Raw genomic sequence first — 26067 nt, 5'->3', positions numbered from 1 at the left:
TCCTCCCCAGCACAGAATACTTACAATTAATCAGATTACACTGTTTTCCAACAAGCCAGAATATCACATCTTAATTATTCATATTCATTATTAATTATCATGAATGTGAAGATTTTTAATGTGTAGGAAAACAATGTATTTACACCAATTATAAAACAGAAAAGAACTCGCCAATTTTAATGCATTAAATTTTAACCATTGACCACGGAAAGGAACTGACCAATCAGAATGGATCAAATTATTATCACACAATACATAATTCCTTTGACCAATTGCAGATCTGAAAATCATATATTAACCAATCACAAACCCCAAATCAACCAATCAATTTTTCTCAGCTTAACTTTTAGATGCGTTTTGCCATACTATTTATTACGGCAGTGAAAACCAGTCCCATGGCGTTTTGCCATAATAGTACGGTTTGTGTATTACTATCACCTGCTGCTGTGTAAAAATGAGTTAGACTTTTAGTAATATAGGGGAATAGTATCATTAGGCTATAAAATGCTATTCATAGGCCTAATTTTTGTAACAGTTATTTTGAATGTTCTTTTACTGTAGCCTCCCATCACGCTGCTGTCATTCTGATTTCCACTGTGTCGTTCAATGTTGTTGTTCAGTTTTATCACATTGAGCCAAATTGATGAGGTGCTATTATGAAATTTAAATGTAAAATGACAATTGATGAAATGTTTATTGGATAATCTTAATGTAAATGAATTAATAGGTAATGCAATAAATGTAAAATGGTAAAATTACTATAAATTAAAAGTTTTTTGGCTGAATTTATTTATTTTGCAAATAACACTTAAAACATCTTAATTTTGAAGTATCAATTTCTATAGAAAAGAGAAATGGAAAAAATAGTTCATATGTGTCATTACATCATCCAAACAGGTTAAATAAATAAATATATTTTAGCAGTTTTTATGTTGTCTTATATTAACACTATAACCATTTGCCACAATGAAAGGCACAGAATAGTTTTTTAAACTATACTTTAATTTAATGCATTAGTTCTGTCAATTTTATTTTGCTATCAGATGTCTGCTGTTAATAAACAGTATATTTCTGACTTTGTAATGGTTTAGATATTTGTAGAAATTGCCTTTTAAAATAAAATTAAAACAACTGAAAAAGAAATGTAGAATGAAATTTAAAGACTGGGCCTGCCATGGTCCTGTGCCACCTCATAACACAATTGTTGTGAAGAATTTCAGGAAGGGACCATCATCATCAAAAAGAAGACCATCGGAAAGGTAAAGATTTGTACTAATGCCTCAACAATGGTGGGAATTATGCAGAAAAATAGTTTTTATACTACAAAGAGGAAAAAAAATTCCATGCAGTATGTTCTTAATAGCCCTTTGGAAACATATCTTTCTGGATAACCTCTTGTCCATGACAAAACAGACTAATGAAAATGTCTTATTTCCTTCATATATTATTAGTTATTAAGTTATTGTGACTCCTGAAAAAAAACATAATGATGTAACAATAATTATTCTAGACTCTAGATTGTAAACAACAGTATTTTTGAAGGAAATTAAGTATTTACTAAGATATTTTTAATTCACAGAAAAGAAACTTCAAATTTTACACTAAACAACTTTTATTTTAAAATGTTCACTATTCAACTGCAGTATAATCTATAAATCTAACAAAATGTAGGCTACACAATTGTGAATTAAAAACATTACTTTGCAATTTTTTTTATTAAAAATATAGTAATACCATATTAGTAACACAATTAGTTTTGAAAAAAATTTAATAAAACAAAATGATGAATAAGTTTTTAATTTGACAGGGTATGGTTAAAACAGAAGAACATGGCAGTATAAACATTATATTATGAATTCTTAAAAAGACATTTTTCACAAACTTTTAAAAGTGTTTAGTGAAAATGACTTTTCCATAACGCCAAGTATACATTCAAAATAATATACACACAAAAAATAAACTTTAATATTTGAAATCACTATGATGTAGTTTTAATATGTGAAACCATTATGTTTGTTGTACAGGCACCACTCAATAAGTTTTTTTAGTTTTTCTCTATCAAAAATCAATTCTTTACCATAAAGGGTCTCCAATTCACCTTCTTCAAGAACATGAGTTATAAGGCTTTTTGATGCTAAACTAGGCAGTTTTATGTTATAATATATGTAGATCTGAAACAATTTAATACAATAATAAATAAATTATATCACTAAACTGACTAATGTAATAAAATTATGTTCCTTCATAACAAAATATGTTATAGCATTTATAAGAATAGTAATTTGAAACCAAAAGCCTGTATGATAATTCACCAAGACAAAACTTGCAAATTTAATCTTTAACTAATTACATACACCAAAACTGTAAAACAATATATATAAATTAAACATCTTAACTAAATAAATTACCATTAAACAATGATCCTCATAAAAAATATATATTGACTATCTATATTGATCCTTGAAACAAACAACTTTAGCCATTATGTTCCAAATTTACATCAAGGACTTAAAGTGTTAAATTAGTTTAGGAGGTTGAAAATATAAACTACTATTTTATGGGACTGAAAGAAATATTTTAGAAACATTTCAAATTATGTTTTTTGAGTTTTCCTTATTCTTTCTCAAATCATTTTAACGATGAGGAAAATGTTAATATTTAAAATTATTAACGAACAATTTTTGTTTCCCTGAAATAAAATGGCTTCAATTTTTTTTTTCATTGAAATTGTTTATAATTCTTATTTATTAAGTAGAAGTGATCATAACACAAGCAGAAGTTACCAGCTGCTAGATGAAAACACCGTAATATTTTTTCAATATCCTAACTAAAATTCAGAAGAAAATTTTCAAACCACATTAAAAAATCACTAATGCAATGCTGTTAAAACTTTCACCTTTTTGATTTCAATATGTCTTTTCTTACAAAAGAGAATATTTTACACAATGAAAAATGTTTGATTTAATTCCTTTCAAAAAATTTCTTTTTGATAGATTTACAGCAGATCTCTTCTTGACTGGTGATCTCCAACCAAATTGGAAAGTCATTATGGTAAATTCTGTAAATTTAATTTGTTTTACAAATACAATTATAAAAATATTAATTTGAAGGGTATATAATATGTTTAAATATTTTAAAAGACAAATTTAGGGTAAATAATAAAATCCAGACTAAACAGAAGTTTTTATTTATAATTATTAATATCAGAATCGATACATAATTAAATTAGTTCTAATAATAAAATAGTTTTGTTTTTTTTTATAAATAATTTACAAGAATTAAATAAAAGGTAGATTAAGGATTAAATATTTCATTTAAAAAATAGTAATTAAAATAACATTTTCAAGTTTTGATTTAATTAATTCATGTGGTCTCAAAATATTTATAAAATAGCTTTCCTGAACCAAGGCCTGTAAGCAGCTATATAACGATAGTAGTTGTAGCTTATTATTTTATATGCATCATACCGGGATGTATTATTTATTAATAACAATCCACAGTACAGTGATCAGAGGCAGAACAGTATCAAAGAGCCAACAACATTAAAATATAACACATTCAGTTGAGCCTAAGCATCCTTCTGCAAAGGAACCGCTCCAAAGGAACTTCTGCAAAGGAACCGGTTAAGTAACTTTCATAGTAATATGTTTATAATAATGATAAAATATATTAATAATAAAATTATGATAATCTAATTTTAATAAAAGGTATCTTTTAAAGACAAAAATTTTAAAATAATAAATACTGCATGATATCTTTTTACTTTTCTGGGTGTTAGTTATAAAGGGAAAGTAGAGTAACTGACTTCTTAAATACTGAATAATTTGTTTAAGGTAAACTATTATTTTAATCACAGGTCAAATCAAACCCAAGTGTTTTTACTAAACATTTTGATGTTTTTCACAACTGTACCCCAAATATGACTTATTATGAAACTAAACTAAGTCATTAATATTCGAAACTCTATGGCATATTTTTTATTAACAAAACACTATTTTTTCAATACTTCTTACAACAAATGTTACTTTAACTCAACCAAAATCAACACACTAGTTAGACAAAAGAGTAGAGCACTTAGAAACCAAAGTAAATGCATTATTATAAATAAATTTAAAAAAACACATCTAATGAAAATCCTGGAATGTTAACTTTACAAATTTAGGGCCATGTCGCTAATCTGTGAAGTAGCTGATCATATATTAAGGAAATTATTGATGAAGAAAAAATAAACACTGCCCTCTACTTTAGGAAGTGTATTGAGAATTTTTAAGCCAGAGTATCCCGAATTAAAATTTCAAATAGGAAATGCTTCGCAAGATTTTAAGGAGTATGTGATTCAAATATAGGAAAATCAAAGACAACAGGAAAATAATTTTGAAAATCTTGATACATGCTTTAAACAAATCGCACATTCGAATATTACTTGAAAAGGTTTTCTGTTGAGTTCTACATTCAATCAATGCATACGGAAGAATAATAGGTGGACTGATAAATATATCAATGTCAAGAAGAAAATTTTGAAAAAATCAAGGCTAATATTATTTCATTTCCACTTATCTGGTTACGTTAATAAAGAGGTTTTGGTAAATGGTTTTATAGGTTTTGGGGTCAAGAAAACCCTCACAATGTGCATAAAAAACCTTCGCAGTGTCAAAGTTAGTGTTTGGCGTGCCATGATTCATGCATGTATCATTGGTCAGTACTTTTTCAAGGACAGACATGATTCTGTCATTAACATTAATGGTGAATGCTATAACTATATGTTCAATACGTTTCATTCCTGATTTAGATCATCGCGGCCCGTCAGAAATGTGGATGCAACAGGACAGTGCTACCTGACACGCAGCATGACAGTCTATGGCAAATGTCCACCAACACTTCCCAGGGACCCCATTTCACAATTTGGTGACATCAATTGGCCACAAAGAAAACCAGCAGACTGCTTCCTTTGGGGTTACCTGAAGGAGAAAGTATACACCAACAAACCACGAACAATTAATGCATTAAAGGATGAAATCAGAAGAGAAATTGCAGCCATTTCAGTTCACTTGCTCCACCACACCATTCTGCAGCTTAAAGAGAGAGTTCAAGAATGTTCTTGTTGTAATGGTGGCCACCTGATTTTCAAAACTTAATGTAGTGTGCAAAACTCCTGTATTTCAAATATGTATTTACCAAAATTTGCATTAAAACTTATTATTGCAACTCCAGATATTTGTATTTAAAATGTTTCCCATCATTATGGGATACCTTTATAAGGAAGCGGGTTATATGGGACCCAAATGTTAATTCTTTATGGCTCGATAATTTTTTAATAAAAATTTTTATTTTTTCCCACTTCTACTTTTAATAATACATAACTTCAAATAACTGATCAAGGGGAATATCAAATGAACCCAAAATTTTATTGAAAATTTTTATACTTATCACAATTGTGGGTCAAATTTTTTTTCTATTCCCAGACAGCCTAACCAATAAAAATACATACTACTTTCACTATTATTAATAATCATAAAAATTATTATTATATTAAATATACGTTATCAAATAATAATATCAATATAAGTTATTTAATAATATTCTCAATTTTTATTTTCATTAATTCCATTTTACAAAATTTATTAACTTCATAGCACTAAATATTAATTGATTTTTTGCATTTGTAAAAGCTGAATAATAAAATTTAAAATTAAGTAAACTTTAAATTTATTTTACTTAAACTCCATTTTAAACGTAAAGAACAGAGTCAGAAAGTTTTGCAATCTTTTTTTTTTTTCAAGGTATTATTTTACAAGCAAAAAAGGTGAATAATTAATAATTAAGTTTTTTTTAAATAAATACTTAAAAAATTAAATAGATATATTTTTCTTTAATCCTATGCCTAGTTATTAAGTCAATATTTAAAAATATGTTTTAATTTTCTTTTTTACTATGTGTTTATTATTAAATATCTAAAATTATACTTGTGTTCAAATTATGTATGTTCTGGATCCTTTCAAAAAATGGATTAAATATTCAAGAAACATTTCTGAATACCTATAACCCAGCAAAAAATAGCTGATTAATTCATCTGGGTTTGTTAATTCACACAAGAATGAATATTATTAGATGGTTGAAATGTGAAAAATTTTATTGAAAAATCTAGAATTCTACACTCAGTAAACATCTTGAAAAAGGGTATGGTTCTTCCAACAAGGATGGATCAACGTGTCGCATCTGATTCATTAGCATGCGTTCATGTGGCTTTTACAGAAGAAGGAACTATCAGCAGAGTGCAGCTGTCTCACAATTTATGTCTAGTTGTAATTTTTTCCTTTGGAACTATTTGAAAAGTAGAATTTATAAATCAAATCCTCACACTACAGAACTGAAGGCACACACTCAACAAGAAATTGATGGTATTGACAACATCTTGTGTCAGCTGACTCAATAGAGATCATTCGAGCACAAAAGTTCATCACTGCACACAGGATGGTCATTTTGAACGTCTTTTATAAACATACGGTAAATACAAGGTGTGATCAAAAAGAAAAACATAGGTGAAATGCCTCTTTGGGTATCGCCTTGCAATTTCACTTTTATCTTATCTATTATCAAAAAACAATTGACCCTTGAATGTCCTTTTCAGTTGAGAAGTAAGAAAAAGTCACAGTTCCCCATGTCTGGAGATTAGGATGGTTGCAGTATCACAATAGTATATTTTGCCAAGAACTGTTGGATAAATAGAGCAGTGCGCCAGTGTGTTGTCATAGTGCAAAATCCACAAGTTGTCTCTCAAAAATTCAAGTTATTTTCTCCGGATTATCTCACACAAATTTTGTAAACTTCTAGGTATTGTTGTTCTAGGTTGCTGAGGCCTTGCATCATGTTCGATGTCTTCTCGACCTTTTTGAATATCTGGATGTCGTTTAAAAGTTTATAAAATATCATTTTAGGCTGGAAGTTCAAGAAATAAAATTGCATAACAATAGTCTTCTTAAGTTAATAACCCACCTTCAAACTTTTATTAATACCCAAGTCTAAGCTAAACTTGATTGTAGATCTGAACATCGATAATTTTAATTTTTTTTTTACAAAATAGAAATTAAAATCTAATAACACATAGAGGAATTATCTAAAATACTCCAGCAGATCACTATAAATACATTCTTTAAAAAAAGGCTTAATTTTATTACAGAGATTTAGGCATGTATTAGACTAGTCAAGCATTTAGGTATAAAACACACAAAAATATAAGACAAAATAATTTATAATTTACCTTGTTTGTAAATGTTGTATAAATTAAGCACGGCACTGGTGGATTAGAAGGCATGAATGAATATAAACCGGCACAAAATACAGCTACAGATTCTTCTAACTGAAAATGCACACAATGCTTTTTCTGATCTAATATATAAGTTTGACCATCCCATGAACAAGCAACAATTTGGTCTAACCCCTCTCCAGTCAAATCCAATTTACTTAATGCAAATAACTGGTGATCCATTTGAATAGACCTAAAGTAACATAATTAGTAATCATAAAAAAAAAGTAAATAAATAAATTGAAAAGAATGTTTCAGTAGTTGAAGGAATATAAACATACTCTTAGAGTAATAAATTTACAATGTTATCTGTAATAGGTTGTAAATTAGTGATTTTTGCACAAACAATCTATATAAGATTCTATTGTAGTAATTTTCATTAAAATAAAGAACTGTGAGGAATTATTATTTTTTTTGTTTAGTCTCTGGGAATCACCGTCAGGTATTATTTCAGAGGATGAATGAGGATGTTATATATGAGTGTAAGTGAAGTATAGTCTTTTACAGTCTCAGGTTGACCATTTCTGAGATGTGTGGTTAATTGAAACCCAACCACCAAAGAACATCGACCGGTATCCACGATCTAGTGTTCAAATTCATATAAAAGTAACTGCCTTTACTAGGACTTGAACACTGGAACTCTCGACTTCAAAATCAGCAAAATTGCAAGGACGCATTCACCACTAGTCCAACCCGGTGGGTCTGTGAGGAATTATTGTAAATCTTTTTCTTAACTCCTAAAAGTATGATGTGGCTAAAAGTATGTGTAATCCAATAAGTATGTCTGTATTTAAACAGCAAATCATACCATGAACTTAACTGTCAAATACTTTCTAACTGAAACCCATCATTTCTCCAAAGCTTTTTAAACAAAAAGCGCCCATGTGTATGAATTGGAAAAGAATATCAGTTTAAACAATGAAATTTCACAATTACTTGAAGAAAGATCAAGATGAACAAAATTAAAAAAAAAGATAATGTATTTAATTTATTTTACATCCATATCGGATCTAAAAGCCCTATGTGTGGACTTCAAATGTTGTTGATAGACAGAAACTAAACCAAATTAAAAATACAATCAGTCTTGAAAAAAAGGATATAATAACATAAAAAATAGCTCTAAATGCAGCTACAAAAAATAAATAAATACAGTAAAAAATATAATCAAGGAATAGTTTTACAATTTTCTATTTTTGAACTCTCAATAACCATTTAGCAATGCTTTTTTGATATTATATAGGCTACAGGAAAGGGAATTATGTAATGACTGCGTTACACATCTTTCACTACACATTATATTATAATTGAATGTGGAAAATAAATCAATGTTCCTCTAATGATGTAACAACTCATTAATTAATGCCTTTTAATTTACAATAGCATTACATTTTCTCTATCATAATAACATAACAATCAGGAATGCAATGAAAAAATAAGTCAAAAGGTGTCAAAATGCGGCAAAGGTGTATAAACTTTGCTAATACTAGCACATTACACTTAGAATGAGTTAATTTATTAAAATTTATTTTGTTAATTTTAAAAACTTAATAATTTTCTTAAAAAAAAATAATAAAAAAATACCTAATTTTTACATTTTCTGACTAATACAAACACAAAAATAAGTTTGTTGCAGAAAATATTGTTTAAACCATTTCACTCTTAAAGAATAACCCAATAAATCATCTTAGAAAACATTTTTATTTTAAATACATACTGCCTCATCTCCTGTCAAGCATCAATAGTAATCTGAAAAATGTATTATTTATGTCGGAAGTACATTGAATTTTATGTGCTTTTATCAATGAAATTTAGGATATAATATATATGAATCACATTCACCTTGAGCTTAAGGCAGAGCTATTAATCTAATCTGAACTATAGCAGTAGTTGGTAACAAAAAAAAGCCTTTTTAATATATTTCAAATCACTATGTCTAAAGTAATTGTGTATTTTCCTGTACTTGAACCTTACTGGTGTATCATAAAAACTGTTCGTATGATGCTAATCACTTTCCCACCAACTAAATACCTGATAAATAAGTAAAGTTAGATTTCCATTATTAGATCTTCCAGATACGGACAATTCTGTAGAGCACCATTCCCTTGAAATGGAGGTTTTCAGTAAAGTACTATAAGCAGTTGATAACAAGTCATGGTAAATATAATTTGAATGTTAATTGTTATGTAAGTAATAAAAAAAGTACATTGTAATTTTTTTTTGTTCATGTTCTTATTTATCACACTGTTTAGTGATATTCTTGTTCTTTAAAAAATTAAAGAATTCTTAAAAAAATATTCTTGCTCTATAAAAACAGAAATCAATTGCTTGCTGCGTGAACTGTTTTATATATATCATAATTGTGTTTGTTTTTTCAACCACATGTGTAAATACTAAATGATGGTTTAATTTAATCATAAATTAGAATATTTTGTAATACCAAGACTAAAAACAAGTCTTAAGTTTTATTACACGAGGAAGGATTCACAACTGGATATACCAACACAGTCACTTCAGTTGATGCGCTCTCTCTCTCTCTCTCTCTCTCTTACTTCTTACAACTTTATAATAGAATATGATAAAAACATCTGATAAATCTAAAGAATAACAAATAAATGCCACACTTGCTAGGGTATTGAGAGTTAAGATGGTTTTCATGCCTTCTTCATCGATCTGAATAACAGTGTTGCCTATCATCATACCAGGCCTTACCAGGAAATTGACTTTTGGTCTTAGAAGAGTCTGCTTTCAAAAGATGGATAGAAATTCCTAGCCAATAAATATTCTTAACACCAGCACTAAAAAAAAGAAATCCAGTAAACAGGAGAAATGCTAAAAAAAAAAGAAAACTCCAGGGCAGGAACAGAATAGAGCTAGAGATTGAGTGCAGCAGTCTAAAGGCTAATGGGTAGTGAGTCACTACATTCCTTTATCAAAATTTCTAAACCAAGTTGTCATCACACACTATAAAGTCCAGCAAATCTGATGTTTTTTTGTAGGGAAGAAAGTTAAACATTTCAATACAAGTTAATTTTTTAGCATAATGTATGTAGCATTTATATGAATGAGTGAGTGTGTGTGTATGGGTCACATGCTCAAACAAGTAAAATCTAAAATATTAAAAAATTTTTTTACATTTTTAAAGAACAAATACATAAATTAATACAATTACCATATGATTTGTTCATCCTGAACTAACATTAACGTTCCATCTAGTGTTGCAACAGCATAAGGATATCCTTTGTTTGTAGGTTTATTAGGTCCTTGCTCAATATTACCAATTATTTCTGTTGAAATATTAGGGTTTCTCATTTTGCTACATGTGAGAGGGTGATAATCTACGCATGCAAATGGAGGTTTGTCATCTCTAGAATAAAATCAAAAACCCATAAATGTGAAATTAAAAATTTTTTAAACATACATCAATCTTGAGCAATCCGTAAACAAGCCTCTCTCCAAGAATATGAATGCAAATATTTCCTATATTGAGTAAAAGATATTTTAATTAACTTCTAGCTTAATAGAATGTGAGAAATAGAGCAAATCTACAACAAGCTTAATATAATTATCAACAAGTTCTGAAAAATACATTTAGAATGCAATTCATTTATGTAAGTTATCCAATATATTGTCTATAAACAAATGCTGTGCTAAACAGAACTATTCTTTGAAAAAGCTCAGTTCTTTCAATAAACAAAATAATTAAATAATAACAGCCTCTGTTTTAAAAAAAAAGACAGACGATTTATATCTTACCAAATTTCTTGATAAAATAAATTGAATTATTACTACATTAAACATTTTCTTTGAGTTGACGACTTAATTTGAAAAATATCCAATGAAATTTGTAGAAAAAAAGGCAAAAGTTAATTTGTTTTTTCCATTTCCCACCAGTGTATTTTAATTCCCATAACTTAATAAATGTAAAAAGACGTATAAAATACTCAATTAAAGCTTTTTACTTCCTTGTATGAAGTAAAGGAAATATTGTGATTGCAAAAAATGTTGGTTTCCAAATTTTAACAGTATATCCATTTTGACCATCCTTGAATCCATTTTGATTAGTTTTGGCATGACATCTGAATGTATGTACATATATCGCATAACTGCAAAACGATTAGCTATAGTATGTTGAAATTTTGGATTTAGGACTATTCTAACATCTAATTGTGGATCTCCACTTTTGATTGCAATTGACTGAACCAAAAGTGTCCAAAAAAGCTCAAAATCCCCAAAAATTTGAATTTTGGGCTTTCTCTTAACTGTAGTAAGTCCTCACTGAGAGCTTTTCAACAATATATCATAAGTAGTACTTATTTTCATTGGTTCCAAAGTTATAGCCACATAAAATTTTAATTAATGAAATATTTGAATCTTACAAGGGAAGGTACATTGGTTCGAATCACACTTCATCTCCTTTTTTTTAATTTAAATATATTGATTTATTAAAAATTATTAACCCATTAAAATTTTACAATAAATAATTATTCAATAACAATCAAAAAAAAATATGAAAAAAAATCAATAGTAAATAAAATTTTATGTACTTTTAAAAATGTGTATATGTAATTTAATAGACATTATTACATATGTGTATATGTAACAGATTTTGTGAAACATCTGATTATTTAATATTAATTGAAAATTACAATTTAAAATCGTACTATCTTTGAATTTTGTAGTTTAATTTATGTTTAATTTTATTTAATTTATTCTGGAATTTGTGTTTAATTTTATCTACATTAAAGTTAACTACAGAGTGACTGAAAAATAGACCCTTTGCAAGAACAACATATATACTGAGGCATACATGCCCGATCTTTAATAAATTGCAAAAAATTCTTATCTTTTAGTTCATTACTTCTCTGATATTGTCAGACAATATTCTCTCTAAGTCGGAGTTAATCATCATTTCGTTTATTTATTTTTTGTTGCCAATCATTTAATCGCTCTTTGGTTTGATATAATTCTTCTTATCTGAATTTGTGTACATGTTCTCTAGTTTTCAAATGTTATCTCTTTATATTCATCATCATCTCTTAATCTTTTTATTCTTTTTTGGGTTTTAACATTTTCTTCCTTTTTATATTTATCATCTTCTCTGCATTTTACTATCTCCATAGCGGAAGGCTTAATAAGATTTTTCGTAATTGAGAAAGCTTCACCGTGTTGAGCTATCCGATAGCTGACTAAGAAGCCTCAGTTGCTTTTTCATTTACCATTTTCGTAATTTCATAAAACTTTTTAATTTTAAAAGTTCTTCACTTTTTTGAATGAAGAATTCAACATCTTTTTCTTTTAATTCGCTATGAACAGATTTCAAATGCCGACGCATTTTAGCTGGAACTATTTGGGAGAACTTGCTGCATATATACACAATGAGGATTGCCACAAATCCTAAAGACATAACTTACATCATACTTCCTGAGCTTTTTAGTAACTGCCTGGATTGATTACTTGTAGAAGCAATAACTGGCGTAACTTCTTTTGAGGTCATTTTATTTATAGCACTCTCGTTATAACCAACGTTATCTTTAACAAAAGACTTAGTTGTTGAGTCCGAAGTAGGAGAGTCAAGTTCTACAGTAAAACGCTTTAGTGACCTCCTTTCCATCTTGTAACAAAATGTTGAAAATGATTTTAAAGCAAAAAATTGTGTGGCAGGTAGCTTTTAAATCAGAATAAAGTTTATATGGTTACTAACATTGATTATATGATTAACTACGGAATATAAAACACAAACACATTATTAATACAATTTACGGGTTTTAAAACTTCAAAGACAAAACCAATAAAGTTTATCAATAAGTAAATATTTAAAATAAAAAAAAAATGACACATCGACAAGGGACTATTTCATTTATTTCGTTATAAATGCAATTGAATTTGACTGGACTTATGACAGATGGCATTAATTAAATTCTTAATTATCATGGGTGAAAACTATTTATTGACAGAAAATGAAATCATTTCATCATCTTTAGCTCTGTTACACTAACTATACTTTATCAATGAAAACATTATCTGAACTCCATTGTTGGCGATAGTGTTTTCATTTTGAGGTTGTGTCAAACGCAAAGACGATATTGTGATTGTTTTTGCAGTGCTTATGGTTTTATTCATTTATTTTCACAACCATGCTAATGATTGCATATTAAAATCACAGATGGGTAAGTTAATGTATACATACTTGCGTGAACACGTTAATATATTTATGGATACACCTATTGATTTTAAAGATTACTGTGTAAATTACCATATTTAAATACTGTCCACAATAATGTAGGCAGGCAACCATGCACACCTAAACACCTGATGTGAAGACAGGATTTTGGTGTGATGTTACAAAAAAAATTGTACTAAGCTAGTGGAAGCGATGGTTATTGGGGATTTTATTTTTTAATTTCGGGGGGGGGGGGTTAATTTTTATAGTTTTGTTTTGAATGTTAAGAAAAAAAGGACATACGTTTCACGGGACCCCAGGGTTCCATGGAACACAGTTTAAGAAACACTGATAAGTCTAAGCAGATCCCCTACACAGAAGAGAATTAAAACAAACAAAATTTATTTAATACTAATTTCAACTTGTCATGTTGATATCATAAAGATTTAAAACGACTTATTTCTCACTTTCAATATTTCTCTTATGTTAAATATTGTTATAAACTTAATAAACAGAAACAGACTGACTTCAAATCAGCATGCTGGCTATAAGAAAATAAAACCACTCTCAATATAACAAAAAGGAAAAATTACATTTTGATGAAAATAATAAAATGATGTTGAGAAACAATAAATACAAACTGCTAACAAGCATAAGCTGGCTCTTTGAGATACTGATAAGATAGTAAACTACCCTGAACTACTCATCAAAACAGATTGTTTTTTTCATCTTCCATCCAAGGTTATTAGTTTTTATTATCAATTCTGCAAATGCATTTCTAATCTTACTAGCTTTTTTACTTTCAGGATAACAGGACTTGATTAGTGCATCATTAATGATTAGCATCATTGCTGTGTGTAGAATGTAGTTTTTGAGAAACCTGGGGTGAAATCCAATAAATAGGTGTAAATATAATATGTATATAAATACATTCTTGCAGAAAATGAAAATATGTTTTCATATCAGTAAACATATGTTTTCATTATAAAGGAAAATTGACTAACAAACAGAAGTTGATAATTAATTTAATAATAATTTATCTAAAATAATAATTTTCATCAGTTTCAGTTTGATGATACAAATTAAAACTATCAATTTTAACATTTTTATTGTTTTTAATTCTCTGATTACAGAAAAACATGCGTACTGTACTTGAAAATTATGGTATCTTATTGATTGTGCTATGGTTAGAAAAAAATAAAACTTTGTTATCTAAATAAAATTTACATGGAATTTATCTACATTATTAGTGCACATAAATCATTAATTTAAAATATACAAAAATGTTTCATATTAGCTGTGCAAAATAAAGGCAAATTTTGAAAACTCTTGCCTTACCATGGCTGGATAAAGAATGTTCAGTCTTATCTATAGTATTGAATCAGTTCTCACAGTTTAAATATATAATTCTGAAATTCTCATTGCTTTTTAATTAGCTCAAATTTATTTTTATACTTATATTTTTATAAAAAGGTTCATATGCTTTCTATCATTTACAGAATGTTCAACTCAACACGGCCACCATTGGGGTTTCAGTAAGTATAAATTTTTTATGAGAAACTTTAAAAGGGGAATCAACCCTAGATTTTTCCTTAAATTAAAAATACAGTATTATCATTTTTTTAAATTAATTTCCAATATGAATGCCAATCTCATTTTATCAATTTTACCCCATATTTTATTGTATGTCTGCCTAGAAAATATTACTTCAAGACATTTTAATTCTTGGATATTTTCTCTGAACACAACTGTTATGGAGCTATGGGCTGACAATTGTAAAATTAAATATGGTGGCCATCTACCCATATTATTTTAATTGAAAACCAAATGCATTGGTACCTGGTTATTAAACATTATTCTCAAAGTTCATAAATTAAGTAAAGTTGAAAATAAAGTAAAATAAGATTAAAAGAATTTTACCTTGAACCAGTGTGGTTTTAGTTTTATCTATTATGAAGGAAGAATTACAACAGAATTGTAGCGTCAGTTATAGCAAATTTTCAAAATTGCCACCATTGGTAAAAATGCAGGCAGTTGCCCTCCTGAAAATGTCATTAACAGCTTTAAAAAAGTGTTGTAATAAATAAGCTGTTATTTCTTCCACTGAAGTATACAGAGATGTGTACAATTGGTCTTTCACATATCCCCAAAGAATGTAATCTAATGAAGAAAGGTCTGGACTTGTCGCTGGCCAAGCAAATATTTTGGAAATAAACTTTTAAAACCTCTTAACCTCACCATAGTTGTGTGCTGGAGCTCCGTCTTGTTGGAAATACATTTGCATTCAACAATCTAAAGACAAGTCATTAATAGGTGGCAGTAGAACATTTTCCAACAATTGATGCTCTTGAGCTCCTTCGTAGAAAACCAAGGCCAAAATTTGATTATTGATGATGGCGCACTAGCAGTTTATGGAAAGTCTCACTTTATTGTGTCCTTCTTTGACAATTAATGCATTTTCTTTTGACATATAATGATGTACAATACTTTATACCAATAAAGTATTTATTAATTTCTTGGCAATTCAAACAACCAATGAATAAGGGCAACACATTAACCATCAATGATTGTACTGTTAAATTTGAGAAATCTTTTCAACAGTGAATCAAATTCTTTTCTTGAAGAGAATCAAATACCATGGGACAACTGTATTGATATCTGTACCTATGGAGTAAAAGGCCATGAGTGGCATCATTAATGGGGCTGTACAGGTTATTAAAAATATCCCCAGAACTGTTCTAGTAGCCACTGCATGATCCATATTTGTTAAAATATTCCACACTTGTTGCAAAAGAGCGCAGTTGTAAAAAAATTGTCTCCCAGTCATAGAATTGCTTTTGATGAGGTCAAAATGATTAATTTCATAAAATCTTGGCTACTAAATAATTGTTTATTCAAAATACTATGTAGGATATGGGAAGTGTACTTTCATCTCTTCTTTTACAACTAAAAGATGGTTATCTCGAGAAAAGATACTAACCCGTATTTTTGAGCTAAAGGTGCTTGCCTTTATTTAGACCACAATTTTGAATTGATAAATCAATTATTTGATAGAAATTGGCTGTTTAAAATTGCCTATTTAAGTGATATTTTTACAAAAATTTAATCGTTCAGGGAAAACAAGTAAATGAAGTTACTACCCACGAAAAGATTCTTGCTTTTAAAAAAAAGATTGAATTTTGGACAATTTGTGTGAGCTCCAACAATTTTTATTGCTTCCCAACAATAAAAAGTTTTTCAGAAGAAGGTGTTCAAATAGAAGAAACATATATTAAAGAAATTATTCGGAACCTGAAAGGTTTGAGTGAAGCTTTAAAAAGTATTTTTCATTTGAAAAATACTTTTTAAAGCTTCATTAAATATCAAAATTCATTGTGGTTTATTGTCAATGCAAAACCTTCAACAACTATGTCAGCAGAAGAGTACAAAACTTTTATTGAAATGACCTCTGAGTCAATATTGCAAGAAAAATTTTAATTAATGATATTAATAGAATTCTGGTGCAGTTGATACTCAAAGATGAATATCCTCATTTGTCAAAAAAGGCCATGTTGCCACTTTTACCATTTGCAATTATATATATGTGCAAAACGAGGTTCTCAGCTTGTGTCGACAAAAAATAAATATCGCCACAGAATGAATGCCAAACCTGACATGAGAATTCAAATTTCATTTATAAAACCTAATATTAAGTATATCTGCGATAATAAAATGCAGTACCACTCATTTCATTAAAATTCAAATTCTGATTAAATAACTTATTTTTTAGATATTTTAAGAATTTTAGGATTAATGTTAAAATTATTATTTGAAGCAAATAAATATCGTTCAAAATAATATTCTCATTGTTTTTGCAAATAATCCATTTATAAAAAATTGCATTGAAACCATACTATTGAAGCAAACCAGGGGGTTCCACAAAAAAGGTGGGCATTAAAAAGGGTTCCGCTTATAAAAAAGTTAAACAAACACTGATATATAGATAATAAAAATGAATTTCTGCAGAACACATGTTTACCAAAAATTATTTGTCTTCCAGTACAATTTGACTGAAGTTCTTTTTATTGAATATCTGGGGGCAGGTTGTTTACTGAATTTTCTTCGCATAAGGGCAAAGAATTTGAAGACGTTCAACGTTGCTACAAGCGCTGCCAGTTTCGACACACAGTTGAACGGTGGAAAATCCGGTGTTAATGTGCTTCCATTTTGATGATGAGAAACATAAACGAGAGCAATATTCAACGTAGTCGGTGGGCCCGACAAGTGTTTACTGCAGACGTCTTCGGAAGTACCGTAAGTACTCTGTAAATAGTAATAATAGTGCATGTTTTAAGGGGGCTATCGTAATGTATTACAATTGAATACCCTTAGATAGTTAAAATTCGGAAATTAAATGGGTAGGGTGCTTACATTGCTCTGGTTGAACTTGGCGAGATCGCCGTGTGTAGGGGGTTGGATGTTTTCTTGTTACAGCATCCTATATTGTTTAAGGGTCATCAACAAAAGAAGTCGTTTATCTCAGAGAAGACCACTATGATGCTTCCCCAAGGACGTTTGGGGGCGATGGGGCGAGTCGGCGTATCGATACTCGAACACGAAAAATATTCAGTCTTCACAAATATAATTATAAGGGGATCACTTTTTGTAAATTTCCTGACTTCCTGGTCGTCCCAGACCAATACCGATCCGAGCCTTCCATGTCTCCTGACAAAAAAAATCTAAACAAACCCCCCCCCCCCAAAAAAATCTTCGTCAGGCCAAACCTTCGGTTTCTAGGCGTTTCACACCATTTCTGACCTATCCGACACTTGTCCCAACATACCCCACCCATAAAAAAACGTGAAACGCCTAGAAACGGAAACGCCTGGGACCCACAGGAAGTTAGAAAAAATTGAAAAAGTGATCCCGCTTATAATTGTCTCCGTGAGGACTTAGAATATTCTTCGTGTTCGAGACATCGATACGCCTACTCTCCCCCTCGCAGCCTTTGAAGAGCATCATCGTGGTCTTCTCTGAACTTTTGTTACTAACGTTTTGTTGCGACGTCTATGTTTCAAGTAAGCCCAGCACCCTTATTTTTTCTCTCCAATTCCCAGAAAAAATGTGCGGGGGGTACTCCAATAAATACAGTATTTTGTTTTCTAGTCAATATGTGGTCATGTAACAGGACATTATCTTTTTGATGTTTTTTATGAAACTACTAAAAACTATAACATAGCCTGGACATAATGTATTGCAAGTTTGTACTGATGGTGGAAACGTAATAATAGGAACGCACAGTGAAAAAATTAAAAATCGTCTTATATCAAAGGCGGAATGGATGCATTGCTTCCTTCCCAGATATGCTCTTATCCATAAAAATATGCTGGAAATTCTCAAACAGATTATTTGCTGTAAACTGTTAACAGATTAACGCTGTAAAATGGTTACTTTTATTAAAAGTTGACCATTACAGAATAAAGTGTTTGATAACTATGCTATGTAATCGGCGAAAAGAAAAAAAATCTCTTCTTTTCAATATAGAAGTCATATGGTTATCGCGAAGGAAAGTGTTAACCCGTTTGTTGAATTTGTAAGATATTAATAAATTAATATTTTTCAAGGATAAACAAACGCCATTCTCAATATTTTACAGAATAACGAGTATGTTGCTATTAGCTACTTAGCTGTTGTATTTACACATTTAACGGACTTGAATGTGAATTTGCATGGACGTGTTAAAGACATTTTATTAATAACATAGTTCATGCTTTCATTAAGAGGCTTGATGTCTGGATTACTTGTCTTCAAAGTAACAATTTTGATTATACTGAGAAGACATTATTATTCACCACAGTTTGAATAGCATGAAGATGCATTTGCCTGAGCTAAAAATTCAGTGGGCGAGTGTTTCCCAGAAGATAAAAATGATTTCTGGAAGAGATTGGTACTGAATTTATTTATTAGCTGTTACAACTGCTAAGTTACCATTTGGAGATTCACGACCAGTTCATGTAAATGTCTACCGATAAAACGTTACAACTACAATTAATTCACATCTGAAGATTTATAAATGTTTTAGCTTGCTCGTCAAAGTGAATATGGAAAGCATTAATCCCTTTCATCACGTCTTACCTTTTTAAAAAGGGTTTTTTTCGTCTTAAGTTTGCGTTGACGTTAGGAAACGTCTTTTATCATTTGAAAACTATTTGCTTTTGTTTGTTTCTATCATAGATCCACTTATGGAGAAACTTTTGTTTCTCCATAAAACCTTTTGTTTCTCCATTGTTTCAATGAAAAACAAATGTGACCATTCATTAATTTATTATTTTTAAACAAGTACTTATAAATGTAAATAAAATGTTTACAATAAAGGATTTTTCTTTCTCATAAAATGATTTCATTATTGTTTACATGTAAAGTTGTAGACTAATCTCGTGACCTCCAGGTTGAGAAAAGCTGATCTAGAACAATTATTTTTATTCTGTCCATAATGCTGACATCACACAAATTGGTCAATCCCAGGAGACCTCTTTTTCCTGTTTAGCCTCCGGGAATTACCGTTCTGGTATGTATGAGTGTAGTCTTGTACAGTATCAGTTTGATCATTCCTAAGATGTGTGGTTAATTGAAACCCAACCACCAAGAATACCGGTGTCCGCGATCTAGTATTCAAATCCCTATAAAAGTAATTGCCTTCACTAGGACTTGGAACACTGGAATTCTTGACTTCCTAATCTGCTGATTTTGGAAGACGTTTTCACCACTAAACCAACCCGGTAGGTTATCCCAGGACACCTAGGTTCTTCAAACCTAGCACTGCAGTTGTCAATATATCTCAAACTGAACATTTTTTTTTACAAATTTGAAATTTTAGGTAAATAAAAACAATTAGTATCTGTTCCTTTGTAATTCAATGACGGTGTTGATGCTTCAAACCATCTGGGCTTGATCTTCAATTCCCTCCTTGATCACATGGACTGGACTCAAGAAGTGTAAATTCTGTAGTACTATCCAGAACGACCTCTCGTCTTTTCTGGTAAAAGCATGTCCTATAAGGTTGCGTTCTCCGAGGGATTGAATAATCCTTGTATAAGCATTATTCTCAGTTGTTTTTTTATAAATTACACACATACTGTACTCGGATTTGGTCACGATTGTTTTTAACAATTCATAATGTTTCCATGCGTCAGTGACACTATACAATACAATTGGTGAAGGTTTAACCTTCTCCTACCGATTAGTTTGCTCACTGGCCTCTTCCACAGGAAGATGATTAAACTGATTAGAAAGTGTTCTTAGATCATTATTAAAAACCAAAAACACCAAGGGTTTGCAAACTATTTTCTGGTGTGCACAAATCGATAGAGTTTGCCATGGTATATTCTCCGTTAGGAAACCCACATTATCAGATTCACTTTCATTCCCTGAGATATCACTATTACTATCGACAATATCGTCTCTAACCAATCTGTGGACATGATGCTTTCCGGGGAGGGGGTCATTATCCCCCAGAATAATTATTACGGACATTAGTTTGTAATAATTATAATTACAGACTAATAATGCTTAAAGTCATTATTAGTCTTCATTCGTGTTGCCCGAACTTTTGGGTAGCACCTTGTAATACCCACAAATTCCTAAAGTTGTAGGCAATGGAAGCGTGTCTTTTCAGCTGCTATTGTACGAATTTTTCCACGCAAGTACTGCGTATGAAGTGTGCTAACAAATAAATAATTACTGGATCGAATCCTCTATAATGTACCGACAGTAATGGTGGAAACTATGGGTGTATCGATGTATTTTGATGACACAGTAAAACTTTATACTTATGGAGATTTATGCGAGTTGACTACAGTTGGATAGATTTTTGCATTAATTTTTGAAGTTTATCCTAAGATGAACTTTACGCAGTTTCTTAACAATAAATTATGGTGTCTTATATATTATTTTAGTGAACTATTTTAACGCTCATGGACAGTTTTAGGAGGCATGTTTGGGATTGTCTGTGGTCATTTTTGCACCTGAATGTAAAACCACTAATGTAGTTTGCAGGGAAGTGTTCAAAATCCATATTATCTGCGCCAATGCAAATAATATGGATTGTCAATGAAATCTGTAGTTAAAAACATTCCCAAAATAAAGTCAGATGCTATAAACAATTTGATAAGATTAAAGTCTTCGCCAAGATAAATTGACCAATTTACCCACTAAAATATCCATCTTTAAATTACAGTAGAATTTAAAAAATCTTATGTTTCTTTAGAAGACTTATTTTTTTAACATCTCGTTTTCTATATTCAGATTTATTTCAATAACCATTTAATTTACTACTAAATAAATATTCTGTTGTAAGAATTAATAGAGAACTAAAGTGGTAAAGACATAATAAAACAACAAATGGCATTAATAACATATTTTATCATATCACAGACTAAATATTAAGAAATATAAATAAAAATAAAACAATAATAAATAATTAAAGATTACTTAATAAAACAATAATTATAAGAATAATTAATAATATATTATTTATATATAAGTTATACACAAAAATAAAAGCTGGTTATTTATAAAGCTATTTAAGAAAATAATTTTTTATGATTTATTCCTTTAATTTGACAAACATTCCTACAAGTAGACAAAACAAATAAATAGACATTTTTATGTATTAAGATGGATTACCTTTCTTCTTTGTTTTTTACTGTAAATTTCAGCAGATGTGGGAAATATTACGTGTAATTTATAAAGTAGTTCAGTTTTACCCATTAAGGCATCGATCCATCTTTTAAGCCCAGTCTGGTATCGCCTAAATTAAAAGTTACACTTAAATCTTTGAATTTCACTTCCAATTTAAAGTCATTGAGAAATAAAAGAAAACTTGCTGATGTGGCAGTCCCCGTTTGATGAATAAATATCAAACGGGGACTGGTGTTACATATTATCAATGTTTTTTGTACTAATGGAATTCTTAACTAAAACTTAATAGTTTAATTGTGGAAGAATTGAAAACAAAAGGTGTTTTTTAATTTTTAGATGGGTGAAGGAAATTTTGAATTTTAGTAGAGAATTAGAGAATGAGTTATTAAAAAGTAGATGTATACATTGCTCTGAAGGTTGTAAATATTTGATTGCACTTGTAAAAATTTGAGTTCAAAATAGGGAGAAAAACTTACTCCTACAGGTAGTCTAGTCTTATATAGCATATCAAATCAGCCTATTAAGCATACATTTACCTTCTTCAGTTTTAATGCTGCATGACATTTCACTAATGCTCTTAAATGAAGACCTAAAAAAAGTGTTATGCATTTCATATGACTACAAAAATGATTACAATCATTAACTGAGGTAATAAAAGAGAAAAAAAAGAAATGGAAAATAACCAGTATATGTGAGATAAAAAACAGAAATATTTCTTTAATAAGATTAAAAATTAATTATTTGTAATGGTTGTTCCTTTTTTTTACGTTGTATCAGTTGGTATTTTATACAGGATGTATCTCAAATAATGTATAAAAGAGCTGGTACATTTATTTAACATGGTCAAACTATGCCAATTACTTGCAAATGCAAACACAGATAGGAGACAAATCTAAAACATTTTTATACAATTCATACAGAATGAAACTATACATTTTAATGGTTTGTAATTCCATCTTAAATTTATTCTAAATAAACATCTACAACTTCAATCACATATCCAGTTCGATTATATAAAAAGTATTTAATTTCATATTTCCTTCGCAAAAATTAAGAATACTTCTATATAATGAAAACCAATAGTAAAAGGAAAACACCATAACACCTAACATCAGGAGACTAAACTATCACGAGTCTGCGTATTGTTGAAGTGTGTTTTCACACGAGCGTGTGAAAACACATTTCAACAATACGCAGACTACAAACATTTATCAAAACGATACGGTGAAGATACAAACGCAACATAAATATGTTGTTTGACTATGTACTAAACAGGGTTCCCAAACCGTTTTTAATACAAAAATTATTTACAATAATGCCACCGGTAACTACATTGATGGCGTTGCGTAGCTTCAAAAAAATCTATTGGAAGAACAATTTCCATATATTAATTGTTAATATTTTTAAACCTATAAGCAGTAAACGAATAATTAATTAACAACTATTTTTAACACGTCTTTTCCTTCTTAAATCACGTACTGGTAATTCATTATTTTTGTATCAAAAAATAAAATCTTAAAGAAATATCTCTTATCAATTTTTTATTTGCAAATGTCAATTAAAAAAAAGTACTAAGTACTTTTTGTTACTAAGTCTATTCACTAAATTTACTTACTACTAATATTTTTAACACAGATTTACTCATCTCTGACTTAAGTGAGTCAGCTTCTGCGTACAGCTCTAGCAGCGAGTAATTGAATTATTCGTGTTGATAATGCATTCATTATTTCAGCGACTGAATGATATTTTAATTTTTGAAATATCATTAGATAAATTTATTTTTTCGGCTCTCCCAAAGATCTTAGCTTTTACGAAATTTACATTAAATATATTACAAATTTTATATTAAATATACTCTTTATACATAACTTTAGCTGAGTAAAGTGGAATTTTTTACTTCAGTAGCAAAACATACTTGAGTGTAACAGTCTTCTTTTATTTTTAACATGTTTATTTCAAATCTTTAAGTAGAATTTAATAAAAGATTTAACAGAAAACATTATACACTACCGATAAACCCGTTTTTACACGTATGGTATTTTGGTAATTTTAATTAACCACCGCTAACAAGAAAACTAAATTGTAAGTTTATAATATATTGTAAACTGCTAAATGTGATTTGTTTTGTAAGTACTAAGGAATCTAATTTAAGTTCTACCGCTGAATATATGTGTGCAGTATAAGCGAAAATCTTATAACTCACCTACTCCGTGCAAAAATACCACTGTTCCTTCTGGATGTTTAGGTAACACTTCTACTATATTATTTATTCTTTTTAAAGCTTTATCTTCTGCTGTAGATATATCACCATAATAAAAGTAACAATAAAAACTTAATTAACATTTCGACAAAATTCTTTCTTCAAACAGAGAACTTTGTGATCGTCATGACCTTTGACATGAACTTTGTGATCGTGATGGTCGTAACTTTAATCATCGATGTTAATATAGAAGGGATTCATATTTACCTGAAATATTTTCACTAAGTAGTTAATCATAATTGGTCACTGCATCAATATTAATTCAACACTGTTAAGATTCTGTATTATTATATCAGTTAGGGAAATAAGTAATTATTATTAAACTATAATTAACAGGCTATTCAAGGTCGGTACTAAAAATTTTCAGAATAAATGAATGTACTTTCAAAATCACAATGTTTATACGTAATTTTAAGTGGGTAAAGTGGAATTTTTTCCTACAATGGTAAAAACATACTTGAACGTAGCATTATTTCGTTTTTAAGAAGTTCATCTAAAATCTTTAAATAAAATTTAGTGAATGATTAAACAAACAATTAAACATTATACATTACATTAAACCGATTTTATTTTAAGTTGATACATTCTCAGAACATTAGAGGCAAATTGAAGAAAATTAATTAGTTTTACTGATGTCCTAATAAACATATTCATATTAAAAAAATATATATATATAGCATTATAACTAAACTAGATCATTGAGGCGATTGATCCTGAGGTAGATCATACATATCTTTTGCAAGTAATCACGTTTTTGAATGTGCACTGTTCTATAGCTTTAATTTTATTTTTTGCTTTTAGCTTATATATAATTAATATTTTACATTTTATACTGCGTTTATATTAATTTTGTTTGTCACTTCTGACCAGGAAAGTGTAGTTACAATTGTTTATTGAAAGCATTTCTTTTTTTTTATGGCATAAATTTGTAATACTATAAACATCAAAAAGGCAACAAAGTCAAATGAAAGTTGAACTTAGCACTGTTTTTGTGACATTCATAAAGCAGTTCAACGGTTGTGATTTCCACCATTCACACTAACACATAATTTTATTTTTTCAGTGATTCTAGTGTAGCATAGAAATCAGGTTAGTTATTAATTCTTTTCATGCACATACCTGTATATAATCTTTACACATATTCGCACTATGCCATTACATCTCTGATCTGAAACTCTGGAATCCTTGGTTACCGCAACTCAAATTTGTTTCTTCCACTTTTCTTATTTTGGGTACTCCTATTTTCAAATATTTTTCTGGTGGGGAGCAGGATGTGATTAGGCAGTAATAGTCCTCACCAGATTTGTAGAGAAAGGATTACGACCAGTCTCTCTGCTCTGCTTTTCACCTAGCTAGCCATTTAAGTGGCTAGTTTATAAAAAAATCTTTTTTATAAAACAGATTAATATCATGGCTGTTTATTTTCTACTTAAGCATAAACGTAACTTAGTTTTTAGAAAAAAAAAAACATCAGAACCTCTTCTATCAATTCTCCAGAAAAAGTAGTAAAAATTTACTCTCCAGAAAAAGAAGTAACAAATTTACTGAATTTTTTCTGCTTTTGAAGAAAGATTTTTTCTTAAACCTTTCAACAGCATTATTTATAAAATAAAATTGTTACAGAGAGTGGAACAACTATCCCTGAAGATTTCACAAAAAAATTCT

At 29.3% G+C, this 26067-nt stretch overlaps 1 protein-coding gene across 9 annotated transcripts in view; it reads right to left on the bottom strand.

The window, feature by feature from the left end:
* Positions 1-1781: 1781 nt before the first annotated feature.
* LOC142319687 (KICSTOR complex protein ITFG2-like) overlaps positions 1782-26067 on the bottom strand; it is a 34434-nt gene continuing 10148 nt past the window's right edge. For 2 of the 9 annotated variants that reach the window (XM_075357241.1, XM_075357236.1), the window contains exons 2-5: positions 25522-25770; positions 10473-10667; positions 7259-7496; positions 1782-2171 (exon numbers count right to left, since the gene is read on the bottom strand). In XM_075357241.1, coding sequence (XP_075213356.1) covers positions 1992-2171; positions 7259-7496; positions 10473-10612 — 558 coding nt within the window. In that variant the 5' untranslated portion in view covers positions 10613-10667; positions 25522-25770 and the 3' untranslated portion in view covers positions 1782-1991. Of the gene's footprint in view, positions 2172-7258; positions 7497-10472; positions 10668-15383; positions 15506-21843; positions 22252-24345; positions 24610-25521; positions 25771-26067 lie in introns of those variants that run through there. The other 7 variants (XM_075357240.1, XM_075357237.1, XM_075357239.1 and 4 more) reach the window with 7 other exon arrangements.

This window comes from Lycorma delicatula, chromosome 2 (genome assembly GCF_047948215.1).
Source record: "Lycorma delicatula isolate Av1 chromosome 2, ASM4794821v1, whole genome shotgun sequence".
NCBI lineage: Eukaryota > Metazoa > Arthropoda > Insecta > Hemiptera > Fulgoridae > Lycorma > Lycorma delicatula.
The sequence above is the reverse complement of the archived record's forward strand: the minus strand, read 5'-3'. Positions and strand labels throughout refer to the sequence as shown.